The following is a 13,729-nucleotide window of genomic DNA, read 5'->3' as shown; positions in this document are numbered from 1 at the left end:
GCCCATACTGAATCCAAAACACAGCACTATTCTAGCTACTAAGAAGAAAAATTAACTACCCCAGCCAAAACCAGGACACTGTGTCAGTAGGCTACAAGTGCTGGAGCTTTCAGAACAGTGTGTAGCTTTGGGGAAAAAATCAGTACATCATGAAGAGCAAGAGGGGAAATCCCCTTAATTTTTATTATAAAATGAAAAGTTTCTGTAAACTAGCAAGACAGATCACTGCATCAGAAACCCATGCATGTTATGAGCTACGTTTCATTTTATTTTTTTCAAAAATCCTTTCCAAGTTATATAACCCCTTTACACACTCTCTCTCCACAACTGCTAGCAACACAAGTGTGAGCTGATCCAGTACAGCCCCACACTTCTCATATATTCTTTAAAATACTTGTGTTAGAATGTGGATTTGACTACAATGCACCAGAAACCCATCAAATGTCCTGTTTCAGAAAAAAACCCACAGCCTGTGGATTTGAACATAATGGCTCAGATGTTAACCTCCACTGAAATCTGTTGGGATAGATTTAAACAGTTTGGGATTAGGTCTATAAGTATCTGCAGTGTCACTAGGAGGAGGAGTACAGTGATGAGAAGACAGCAATTTCTTCCTGGAGATCAGTCTTTGGCGATGGGAATTATTACTGTGCCAGATACTGGTACAAATACCACTTCTGGCCTTAAAAAAACTGAAAATCAGCTACTTTGTTAAAAATACACTGGCTCCATTTAAAAAAAAAAAAATACATGTATCACATAGCTTTTGGAAGTGATGCCTTAGTGTTAATACACCAACTAATAAAAATGTTACCATAAAAAGATTTGCTGACCAAGTACCAATTGTCTCAGCTACTAAGACATTGGCAATCCTTCCACAATTCACTTAAGATAAATGAACTCGTCCTTGTTCATCTTAAGTCCATGCTCTAAAGCATAGGGTTAGTAGGGGAGCTTAATCTCTCTCCGATTCCTATCAGTGCCTATCATCACACAATACATTTGTCTCTGCAGAGGAGAAAAGAATTTAATGATCTTTTGCACACACCTTCTCAGATAGGTTTAAAATTGCATTGGTAATAGAAAAGCAAGCAGTCCCTGCTTTCCAGATCCAAACAATTCTCCACAGGAAGCTCCCACTGATTTAAGATGTATGCTTTGGTAGCTGGACTGAATTTTGCATTGAATAGCTTGTCTGCAATGCCTTGGAAGATCACTGCTTCTTTTACCCCCATTACGGCTAATAGAAAACACAATTATAATTTGCATGCACTGCCATTCCTTACGCTAGCAGCATTGACCTTCACACACGACAAAACAGAACAAGTTATCTGAATGTCCTCAAACAAAGGTACAGAGTTAGGGTAGAAGGTCAGGGTTTGGGTGGTTGGTTTTTTTTCTTTTGGCTCACAAGAAGAACCAAAGTCAAAGCAATATTGGTTTAAAAATAAAAAAAACCTACAACATTCCTTACTAAGTGTTCTTCCCAGAACTAAACATTTAAGAAAAACATGAAGAGTCAGTTCTGCTGAAATTTCTGAAGTGTTGAAAATGACATCAAATGAGATACAACAAAGCTGCACTGTCCAATATGTAAATGCTGGACTGGGCTGAAGTTCAATTCCTAGGGCTTGGCAGTGTGGTAGGCTCCCACAAGTCTCTTAGCATAACTGCTTAATGTCAGAACCAGGCTTAAAAATGCAGCACTTTCCATTCCTATCTGACACACCTGATATTCAATACAGTAACTGATGGAAAGATTAACTTCACAGCTTTAGCTGTCTAAAAGTTCAGTATCTAATCTAATCTAATCACCTGGGCTCCCTATACAGTCCATGGAAAAAAAAGTCTGCCTCCAGAAGGCAATTCATCCCGTCTCTTCCAGCCCCTTCTCAGCATCAAGTGCCCTCTGGAGGTGCCAGTCTCTTTCACTGGCTATTAAGAGAGCCTAACTGGTGATGTCCATCACTAGTAAATGAAACACAAGAGGTAAATGAAACAGTAAATGACAACAGGCTTGAAAATACTTGATTACAGTCTGTAATTCTCCATGCAGTTTGAGCATTAGCACATGTCATGGCACCATTTTGGCCTGTACCAGCCAACATGCTCTGAAGCAATGCCAAGCATGACTGGGGAGACAGCACTGATCAGAGCCCAGTCCATCAGCCATCTGGATGCAGATACTCTGTTGGGGAGGAAGGGGAAGACAGTTTAGCCATGTAGATGTGAGCCACAAGTGCCACCTAGCCCCAGGGCCACAGGACTATGTCTGCCCTATTTTATTTATGAGTGTAAATGAGGCCACTTCCGCTTATATTCCCAAATTCTACGTGCCTAAATACAGAATGAATCCATCCTCAATCACTCAAGGGGGGAAAGCAAACAAACAAAATAAAACCAAAAACCTGGGAAGCCTGCTTGCTGGTCACTGTAAAAGCCTTAAGTGCTGTACACTTTTACTCTTCTATGCCAGCTGTCATTAAATCAGACTTCACTCTTCTCATTTCTGGTGTTTTTGTTCAAACATCTGCTGAAGAATGGGAGAAGTCTGGCGGGAAGCACTCAGCCCTGGGTGAGACACAGGAACAAGGCTGCCACAGCTACCACTGCCTGGGCAGTTCTAGTCACATGACAGTTTAGCAGAAACAACCCATCATCTGGCACGAAGTACCACAAATACCAGGAAGGAAACAGATATCCATACATGTTCTGTCTTGAAACAAATACTAAACATAACTAAAGAACAGTTTATTAGGCACCACTTTTTCTCAGCATTTATATCCATACATGTTCTGTCTTGAAACAAATACTAAACACAGCTAAAGTGTATTAGGCATTACTTTTTTTCAGCATTTATGACTGTCCAGTACTAAGAATAGTTATTCCTTGAACAACACACCCTAATTAGCTGTTTTCCCAATTATAAGCCATCTGTGTTCGTTCTACATAATCTAGTCAGATGCTACATCCCCTGATACTGTTCTAAGAACTGAAAACAAATAAGTTATTCTAAGAACCTATCCAAATGAAGGAACTCAGCTTTGACCCATCAAGCAAGAACTTGTCACTGAGCGCACTGACCTCAATCAATAGACCTTGAGCTGAAGACACCAAGAAGACAGGATACAGCTGACACATATATATATATATGAAGTCAGTAACAACTCAGTATTTCCACCAAACTGGCCTGGAGAATAAGTGAGGGTCCTGCAGTCTCCATTGCCTTTAACCTCCACTCTTTACACTCTTCAACTGGACTTTAAATATCTTGTCAATGGGACTCCAATTTACAGTCTCCGTCCTTTGATTCCAGGGATTTGGCCACTTTAAAGGTTGCTTGATTTATTTTTTTTTAAATGAACTTTAAATAACCTAGATGAAATTAGAAATAATTTTTCAAATGCAATTTTTATTTATATTTTTTGATCTAGTAATTTTTCTAGTAGTTTGTCAAGAAAGTTATATGTGTGCATGTAAGTTATAAACATCAAAGTAACAACACTGGAAGCTAAAAGGCTTTTGATAATGTTAAGAATATCAAAAAGGCAGTATCAGAGTAAACTTCACAGTGTGCTGTACCAGAACTGTATCTTAATTGGAAGGAGAAGTAGCAATGTTGTATGACAAGGTCAGTGTCCATATACTAACTCACATTTCTTGACCTTTGTCAAGACTCCCAATAAAAACAACTTCGTAAGAGGTCATACGATATGGGTGCTTCCCCATTAACATCTGGATGGAGAATTTCCAACTCAATTCACAGGCGGTACATTACAAAAACATACTTCACAGGATCAGGTTTTCAAACTCTGCCAACATGGTCAAAGATTCAAACAGATGCTTGAAGTCCACACATCTCACATCCTTGAATTAACAGTTCCCTGAGACATCTAATATGCATGGAAATTCTGTGTAGCTGGTTAAAAAAAAAAAAAAGCATTTGAATTCTCATTTCCTCTCAATTAGAATTAATCTACTTGAGTAAGTTAATAAGGTTTCATAAAATGGGATGGTTTGTGTAACTTCTAACACAATTAAATATTAATAAACTCCTGTGGGAGCAAGATCAATGGAGTACAAAACGTTTTTCTGAATTTTATCTTACAACATGTCTTTTTAACCAGTTATATATTTCTCTATACTCTGTAATAAGTTTTATACAGCAGTAGAAGAGCGATAAAACCACACAGAAAAATCTCAGCATTTACAAAATAAGTGTGTGCATCTCATGCTCAATTTTAAGAATGGATTCCACTGTAGCCTAAAATAAGTAACCATCACATATGTGATACACATCTGTAATCAACATATATAGTCCATCTAGATAGTGATTAACCTAAAATTCCCCTTCTCTGGCCCTATGTGCAACAAAACCAATATGCTATAAACCCAAAAGGCATTCACCTATCTTAAACCATAATATTAAATTACCTCTATCCAGTTTCCTGTATAATTCTGTCTGACCTTTTGTGAAAGAACATTTCTAGGTGTCTGGGTTTTGCTGGTCTCTTGGGTCTAGTATGAGTTTTCTCTTCCCTTAATTACAGAAGAAGAATCATAAATCTGAACCTCTATTTCAAGCACTACAACATAAGGTTGAAAGTACATTATTGCGATAGAGGTGTTAGAAACACTGGTCAAAACAAACACCAGGCAATCGTTCTTGAATTTCTAGCAGTTTGGTCTAAAAGATAGACTATGAAAGTCTGCAGAAAGTTTTTTAAATAACTTTTTTTCTTTTTAAACATTGATAAGAAACATAACCAAAATAAACATAACTAAAATAAAACAAATAAGCGTAAAATAAATGTAATTAAAAGAAAATACCTGCACCTGAAAAATTAAAACCTTCTGGTTATCAATTCCCTAAAATATTTCAGAGGAGTCTAAATACCCCGATTCCTCAATCCAAACATTTCATTCCCTGCCCACTTTCACTGACGTGTTTACAGAAAGGTTCATTTTCTTTACAGATTTCAAAATATTCATTAGAAGGAAGCACCACAGTAAAACTTACATTGACACTCTTTGCAGCACTTGCCATCCACATACGCCAGGGCAGAGTTAAGCGGGCAGTCAGAGAGGGGGCAAATCAAAGCCTCACACTGCACAGTACCGTTCTAGAAGAATAAAAAGTCCTTAATTGGTAGTTATATTTACCAAGAGCAGAGATGTTCTCAAACACAGGAACTTAAAAATCTATTTTTAAATGCAATAAACTCTCTGACAACATCCAAAAAGACATTTGAACATGGTTCTTTTAATAACTACAAGAAGATAAACTATACCTTTAGAATATCATGCATACAATCTTTTAGACATGTATGATGTGTTCTTTTGAGATGATAATGATTGCTTTTTTTTTTTGAGAGGCAAATCTATTTGGAAGTAAAACATTCTGCCAATCAGCAGCAAATTGACAGATTAGTGTGAAATAACAACCTCACAGAACAATACTCTGCCTTTCGATTTTTATATGAGACAATACATTTCTAAAAGGTAATAATATAATAGCTGCAAGAAAAATCTGAGACAAAATTACATAACACATTTAACGCTAAATTCATATAATTTTAAATAGCTATCAGTCGGATTTGATACTACGGACTAAGTCTTCTTCTCGTCAACCACAAAACACTAAAAGCAAAATTAATATCCCTCCAGAAATATAAATATCAAAATCATACCAAGTTTAAGGAGAACTATTTAGCAAATTATAGATAGCAGCAAATCAATCTAAGGTGTAGTACAGACAACAACAGTCCTTTCACCAATTTCTAATGGCCTTCGGATTAGGCATTTAATGAGTTCAAATGGAATTAATGAGTTTTACATGAATGGACAATAACAAAGATGCCATTGTTTGGTACCTGAAAGGATACTTGCAATCACTTCTAGAGTTGTGATACCTTTGGGAATCTTCTATCCACCTAACAAATCTTTTTCATTTGTGATATAACAGAGCATGCATATGACCCTGACATTTTACTCTTTCTTACTTCTTGAGATGTAACCAAAGGCAACCAAAGGGAATCAGACACAGGGGATCTATTAAATCATTTGCTAAGAAAAAGGCTGTGTTTATAGCGACAAAAAGCAGGGAATTAATTATCCAGAGAAACCATTTGCAACTCAGGGCATGGAAATAACATGATAGCTAAGTATATTGCATAACATCTGCATATGGTGACATGAAATACAGGAGAGCCACACACGCTGGCCCTGCTGAAACAATAGAAAAATGTATTCAAGAATACTATTCCTTAGACTTAGAACATGTTTTCTAGCACTTTGTTGTTACTACCTAGCATACACCTGGAAGTCTTCTCATTATTTGCCTCAGTAAAACTGTAATCAGAGGAAACACTAGAGTTCCTGAGTCTCCACTCAACCTGTAGCCATACCATGCAAGTGCAGTTCTTACAGCCATCTGTCCAAGATTCAAACTCTCTGTAAGTCGTGCCTTTTATTGTGCAGGTCCTTTCACAGTAGCACTGATCCAACTTGTTCATCCTCTGCTCTGCTTGGGACAACTGTTTTTACAGTTCACAAAAAAAGTTTTGAATTTGTAAGTGGTTTCCACATTAGTATAAACATATTTGAAACTGTCCCCCTTATCGTCAAGCATGTAGGTGAGAGAATACATGTAGGAAAATGCAGTCAGAGATAATAAAACAATTATTGTCAAATACAACATGATTAAACCATCAGAGATGGAAATTAAGAAGCAAGATACAATGTATTTCATCCTTCTCTAGCATCAGGGACATCATGAAACAAAGTGAGTAGGTCAAGACGGGTATGGCCCCTGGTGTTTGTATGTGTGAACTAAGAATCTTGCTCTACATAAACGACTTGCAGACATTAGGTTATGTGCGAAAGACCTGAATCTGAGTAGAGAGGCAAAATTGGAGGTAAAGCTCAAAAGCAACATGTTAGCAATTGTTTCTCCACTTCAGCCAAGGCATTTTTAACATTTATGTATCAAATCAGCCAGGTAACAGCATTCCTGCAGACATTTAAAGAACTGACATTTTAAAACAGAAGACTAGTCTATGTTGACCAGCAGACATTAATGCTTTTGGTGTGATATTCTAGGGAAAAAAAAAAGAAGAAAATGCTGCTTTGGATTCTTAATTCCTTGTCCTGCATAAATTTTGTCTGAACACACCTTTGGAAGTTCAGGTCTAGAAAAGTCTTGGACCAATAAGTCTTGCTGCAATAAGCACTATAAGCACAGTAACCTATTTCATTCTAGGTTTACTGACTTGTTAGTCCAATAGATTGAGCTTGAATATTTATAAGCCCTTTCCTTGCTCAGGGATTTGGATTCTGATCACTATTAAAAGATAGGATTCTATAAAAATATTAAAACACAATAAAGCTCTCTGAACTGGGAACTTGTATAGACACTAGGCACAGATATGTAAATACAATCATAAACATGCCGTGCAGGGACGTTCTGCACACACGCACATGCACATTCCCACATATGCACAAATAATCCAAAAAGACAGCAGTTAAAGCCTTAGAGTCCTCATTTCTCCCATGCCATGACTCCTAGTAAACATTACCTTAGCTGATGTTTTGGCTAGAATGTCTTGCAGTTCCATAATTTTCTGCACAAGTCCATGGAAGTCATTACAAGTTGGACATGCTAGAATAACAAAATATGCATATTAATTAAAAAAGTGTATTCACAACAGGTTCAATCACGTCAGAGTTGACCACCAATACACTGAAACTCAAGGTTTTAAGAAGGTTTGTAGGAGAGAAAAGTAGGCATAAAGCACACCTTTCATTTTACGATATAAGAATTAATAGACTTACTGCGATTAAGATCTGGGCATTGAGAAATAAATCCTTGAGGCATGACAAGTAATTGCACATCTTGCATTATGCCCTATGTGGAAGCGGAGAGAAAAAAAAGGATACATTATTTTTACCTGTCAAAATTATGTTTTCCATTCACCATGTAAAACATTAAAGCCCACGCAGAAAAACTGCCTGATAAAAACAATAGTTATGAATACACAGCTTCTTGCCTAGACCCAGTGCAGTGATAGAAGAAAAAACAGAAAGTAAAATAGATAGATGTACAAATACAGACCTACTGAATCATTTTTAAAGACATAAGATTAAATGTCAAGATGTAATTATGTGGCAAGAGTTTGGCTGTTTTGAATTGTTATTTTTAGTTAGCCATTGCAGAAAAGCTTGAAAATGACCTTTAAAAGTACTTTGAAGAACAGCTGCAGTTTCAGTCACTTTGAAACATTCTTTTAAATAAAATGCAAATTTTTTACTAAGCTGTAACTGTCAAATAGAAGTGAAGATTAAAGAAACTTGAGTAAGGAAAAACACATTCATGCAAACCCTTCATGATTTCAACAGGGATCTTTCTATAAAGCATGCAGAATGCCGAGAAGCTACACGTCTGTTACACAGCTGCAGAGTTGCATGTTGGCAAGAACTTAGGGGAAGTTTAGCATGAAATTCAACTATGCCATCTGGAAAGGGCTGGTTTCACCCAGAAGAATAGATCCCATGCTTGCAGGCAGAATTTACATGCATCCTTAGTCATTAAGATACAATTAGTAGCCACTTTGCTGCTCTCCAAAAGCAAAGGCCAAATAGCAATTTCGAACTGAGCCATCCTATCATATTCACTCCAGATGTCTCATCCATAACTCGCTCCCTGCATTTCCAAAACCCCTTCTTTGGAGGAAAAGCAAAATAATTACAATGTGCTTCAGTGTGCTTATAAAGAGTGTGTTTCACAACACTAAGAACACGATGCAAACTAAATGCTGAAGTCCACATTTCATCCACATACACAGAACATTCAATAAAGACGTTGCAAAGTCAAAGAACCAGAATTCTAACCTCAAGTGAATGACTCAGGGTGACTTAGCAACCTAAGTGACCTACAGAGAAGAGTAGGTGTCACTGGAGAGCAACTAAGAGGGTACTTAAGTACCATGCCTACCTTCCTCCCTTAACAACAAAGCTACAATCTAGGACAACTGGACCCTCCCCCACACTGCACAAGGAGCTGCGGTGATTAGCTAACAGTGAAAAAAACTGGTGTGCCTGAGACAGAGCTCCACTTCAGGACTTCCCACAGCACATGTTCAGGAAGTCTGGAGCAAAGGCCTCTTTGAAGAGCACACCAAAAAGCTCACTGTATTAATTTCTCTTCCTTTCCTTCCTCAGTATCATCAAGTTGAAACTTATGTCAACCCAAGCTATGGCATTTTCATGAAAAGGAGGAATGGCAGTGTCCAACCCATTCAAGTTTAAAACACTCTTCACTGAACACACAGGCAAGTATCCAAATAATTTAGCTATTAACCAACAGTAAAGCTCCTCCAACTATTTAAGGAGCTTTATTCATCATACATCAGCTATGATGTGAGCTGGACTCTGCCACTCGCCAGGAATTCAGGTTCCTTCTCATTCTCCCTGAGTAACAACAGGGAGCTGTGACACCTAGCCCACCTGGACTCCCAAATCAGGACCTCCTGACAGTACATGAGAGGCTATGCACAGGCTCCTAAAGAACATGGCGTTTCAAATTAACACAATGCTGGGTGCTAGGTACTGAGAGAAGTTACATGGTACCAGAAATCAGGTAACCAGAATTGCTCTCTCAGACTTCAGATCTTAAAGTGAAACTGGTACAAATATATCCCAGTGTGAATATGACACTGGGATGCACATTGGTTTAGTGCAGCAATATCAGGTTCAAAATCAAATACAGCCAAATAAAATCTTTTTGGAGTTACTAATGATTTTGAGTATCTTGACCCTTCTGGACAATCGATTTAATCCACTCAAAGCAGCCTGATTTTTAGGAGGATCTAAGCACCTGGACCTCTCAAGATCAGATCAGTAGTTGTCCCACAGTGAGTGTCTAAAAATATAGGCTCTCCAAAACACTAAGCATTGAAAGTCCTCATCTTCTAAACTGATGAATCTCCTGTACAACAGTGGCACATTTTCAGATGCAGTTTGACTATCGGTACTATATTACACTGGCAAAGTATATTTTGGCTATATCGATGTTCTTTTAAAAGCTATCCATTTCTGTATTTCTGTTAAGCTGGTTTATATTTGTAACTGAGGCAAAATTCTCCAGGGATTTTGTTTTATTTTATCTTTCTTGAAAAGAAAGAAACAAAACCAAATACAGTCCACTACTGGAGTATTTATTCTACAGCTAATGAGCAGTGACTATGAGTTGGCAAAAAGAATATAATCAAGACAAAAACTGAGAAGGCACAAAAAAAAGAAAAGGAATATTAAAAAAAGTATTAATTATAAGTATGTAGAATAAATGAAGCGTATCAGATATCAGTTTAAGCAATGCATTAATATTTTCTGATATTCTTGGAGTCAACTGTTTATTTAACCCAGAAATATAATTTTGCAGCTTGTTTAGCAGACATCCTCTTAGTCTTTTGCAGGAAAAGGGAACACATATTGAATTGAAATATAAAAACAAAGTCATGCTTCAGTTTTCAAATCTGAGTGCCCCACTGGACCTCTGTACTTCATACACTACAAGGATATAAATTATCATCTAAGTATAGCCAACAGTATTTCAACACCCAAAAACTGATTTTAGCATAAAAGCACAGAACTTGCTGTGAAAACCATAGTGAAAGTGGTTTATGCTGAAAAAAAAAAAAAGATTTAGCAGGCCATATTTTAAAAACTGATTGGGTCTGTGATCAACATCATCAACTCTATTTTGCAGTGCAAGTAGAGAGATGCCTACTGGGAGGAAAATGGGAGCGAAGTGTGGAAGGCATCCACAGGGATGCCATCATTTGTTAAAGCAGCTCCAGAGAAGACTGAGGCCAAACCACAGATAGCAGCTGTGACCAATAAGTGCTACCTGTTGGACTCGGAGGAATCAAAATTTACACTCCAGTTCAACATGGCATTCACTTCTTCAGTCTTGCTGTACACCAGGTGCTTGCTATACATACACGCTAAAGGAATAAGCATGTATGCAATAAGCAAAGAGAATGTACAAATACTCTTCATCTGAGGGCCAAAGCCTTCTCTTCACTGATGCTAGTCATCTCATTCAGTTCTGAGCCAAGAAAATATTGTGATGAAATCTAAATCCTACAGAGGCAATGAAATTGGGGTTCTCTAGGCTGCAGTGTTCTGACACACAAAAAATGCATCTAGCTATGAACCAGACAATAATCTGACCGCTTATTTCCCGGAATTCTGTTGCACTCATTTACCTTCCCCTGTCTTTGGGTGCTGTTGGCTCTGTCATTTGGTGACACTGAGCCCCATGCATCTGGCTCTGCAACTTCATTTAGTGAAGTCCAGTTTGATGGAAACACAGCTCACCGCATCAGATATACTGATACACAACACACCACAGCCCAAAGAACTGTGTTATGATTAGAGAAGCACAGACTGGTTGATGTTGGGAGACACCTCCTGAGACCATCTACTCCAACTCCCCTGCTTAAGCAGGATCAGCCACAGCAGGGTGCCCAGGACTGTGTCCAAATGGCTTTTGAGTATCTCCATAGTAGTCTTGCTCTGACCAACCTCACAGCAGAACTGTTTTCTTATGTTCAGATGGAATTTCAGGTGTTTCAGTTTTTGCTCATTGCTTCTTGGCCTATCAGTGGGCACTACTAAGAAGAGTCTGGATTCTTCAACTTCATCCTCCTCCTGCCCGCCCCCTTTCAGGTATTTATACACATTGATGAGATCCCCCTGAGCCTTCTCTTCTCTAGGCTGAGAAATCCCAGCTCCTCACATGAAAGATGCTCCAATCCCTTAATCGTTTTTATTTAAGTTTGCTCTTTTCCTTTCAGGGAATGCATACCTTAAAATAACCATGTGCATTATTCCTCTGTCCCAGCCAAAAGGTTGTACCCAAAGGTAAGTCCATGAAGGGCTTCTCCACAACTCTTTCATAAATTCTGAAAAGGAAGGGAAAAATATAGTCCCAAGTTGTTATAATTTCATTTATTCAGAGATGGAATGTTCCAAATGTGACAACTTCTTATAAAACAAGACTCTTTACTTACTTATTGCAGTCCACATGCAAAATCAAGTGAGAGGCACTGATTGCTAAGGAAAGCCTGTGCCATTTATTGTCTGCCAAAATGTATGGGAATACTTCTGTGTGGGAGCGATGACTGCCTGAACGATAATGCAACCTGATTTCGTTTCGATGACCGCTGCTTTCCAGCTCCAGGTACCTGTACCATAAATGCATCATCATGTCATGAACTATTCTTATCAGTGCAGCAACATTTTACATAACACAACTTTTCATTATCATGCAGGAGCTATCTAAAAGAGAAGGAAAGATGAACAAGGAGATACAAAGATGAAAACAGACACTTTTCAGATTTGCACTGCATCCTTCTTCTCAAGAACATGTAATAGTAGCTTCCAATTTTCATGTAAGTACACAAGATCCCAAATGTTTTTTTCTTCTAGCAACACTATTTTCCATAACATGATCTGATTGGAAATATAATTACCCTATTACGCATAATTACCTCATATCCTGAAAGCACAGTAAGGATACTCTGAAGGCGTGAATGCACAAAAGACAACACCAAGTTTTGCAATAGGCACATCATTAGCCATTACCAAACAGGGAAGTAAGCAAGCAGTGAGACTGAAGACTGCTTCGTTTGCTTTCAGATGTACTGTTAACGTTTCCTTTCATTTTTCATAGTCAATTTTCTCCAAAGAAATACAAAATCAAGAAGTGCTAACTCTTTGGAATATATGTACATATTTGCAATGTTAAATAGGTATCAGTATTTGCGGTGTGTGCACATATATACACATATGTATTATATACACATATATGTATATACATGATTAAAAAAACGGCATTGCAGCTGTGTGAAGAAATCTGCACGATACACCAGATTTGCAGACTGCAAACACAAGCTTTGCTGGTGAAATTCCAGCACATCAATTTAAAAAGCAACCCATAACCAAACGTGGTACTTAGACAGGCCTATTTCTTGCATATCAGACCTCTTCTGGGAACAAGTTTGGCAAACCATTTGTCTTCTAAGTTTTGCATTTTAAAGTCCCACCCTAAAACGCTTTCAAAACAGGAAAGAAAAACAGAAACGCAGATTCTCTGGTAATCATATGCAACATACAACTAAAGAGCAAGGAAAACAACATAGTATGTGGTGAGATGCACAACATCTGGGAGAATGGGCAATTCATTTTCGTCTACTTTTGCTGCTACCTTTGCAATCAGGCATGACAGTGGTTTGTCATCTGAGTGCACATGTGTTTTAACGTGATGTTGTTTACTTTAACAGGCTATCTATATTAAAGAACAGACAAGACAATGATTGCAGTTTTCAAGAGTGAAGATGAGACCAAATCAAAACCATCTTGTACAATCAATATCCCTAGGAGGAGGTTGGGCTCACTGAACATCTCTCCTTCCTTTAGGGTGGTTCACAGTGGAACAATGCCTAGTAACAGCACCGAAACAACTATCCTTTTGCAAAACTGGGAAAGGGCAATTTCTTCTTCCTCCTCTGTATTAAGCAGTTAACTAGAGTCAGCAATAAATTTTATAATCTGAGATAATTTACCTCCTCATGGCCCAAAAATAATTTTTGCATTGGCAAGAAGTGTAAACTAATTGAAGGCCTGGCTGGAAAAAAATTGGGCAATAGTGGCAGGACATCAGTCA

The 13,729-nt window shown here is 37.9% G+C and overlaps 1 protein-coding gene across 3 annotated transcripts in view; it reads right to left on the bottom strand.

Moving 5' to 3' along the window:
- Positions 1 to 13,729, bottom strand: part of NELL2 (neural EGFL like 2) — a 160,834-nt gene that overhangs the window by 107,617 nt on the left and 39,488 nt on the right. For 2 of the 3 annotated variants that reach the window (XM_074827403.1, XM_074827405.1), the window contains exons 4-9: positions 12,075 to 12,248; positions 11,870 to 11,966; positions 7,834 to 7,906; positions 7,578 to 7,660; positions 6,408 to 6,536; positions 5,021 to 5,123 (exon numbers count right to left, since the gene is read on the bottom strand). In XM_074827403.1, coding sequence (XP_074683504.1) covers positions 5,021 to 5,123; positions 6,408 to 6,536; positions 7,578 to 7,660; positions 7,834 to 7,906; positions 11,870 to 11,966; positions 12,075 to 12,248 — 659 coding nt within the window. The remainder of the gene's footprint in view (positions 1 to 5,020; positions 5,124 to 6,407; positions 6,537 to 7,577; positions 7,661 to 7,833; positions 7,907 to 11,869; positions 11,967 to 12,074; positions 12,249 to 13,729) is intronic. The other variant, XM_074827406.1, reaches the window with a different exon arrangement.

This window comes from Strix aluco, chromosome 5, assembly GCF_031877795.1.
Source record: "Strix aluco isolate bStrAlu1 chromosome 5, bStrAlu1.hap1, whole genome shotgun sequence".
Taxonomy (NCBI): domain Eukaryota; kingdom Metazoa; phylum Chordata; class Aves; order Strigiformes; family Strigidae; genus Strix; species Strix aluco.
The sequence above is the reverse complement of the archived record's forward strand: the minus strand, read 5'-3'. Positions and strand labels throughout refer to the sequence as shown.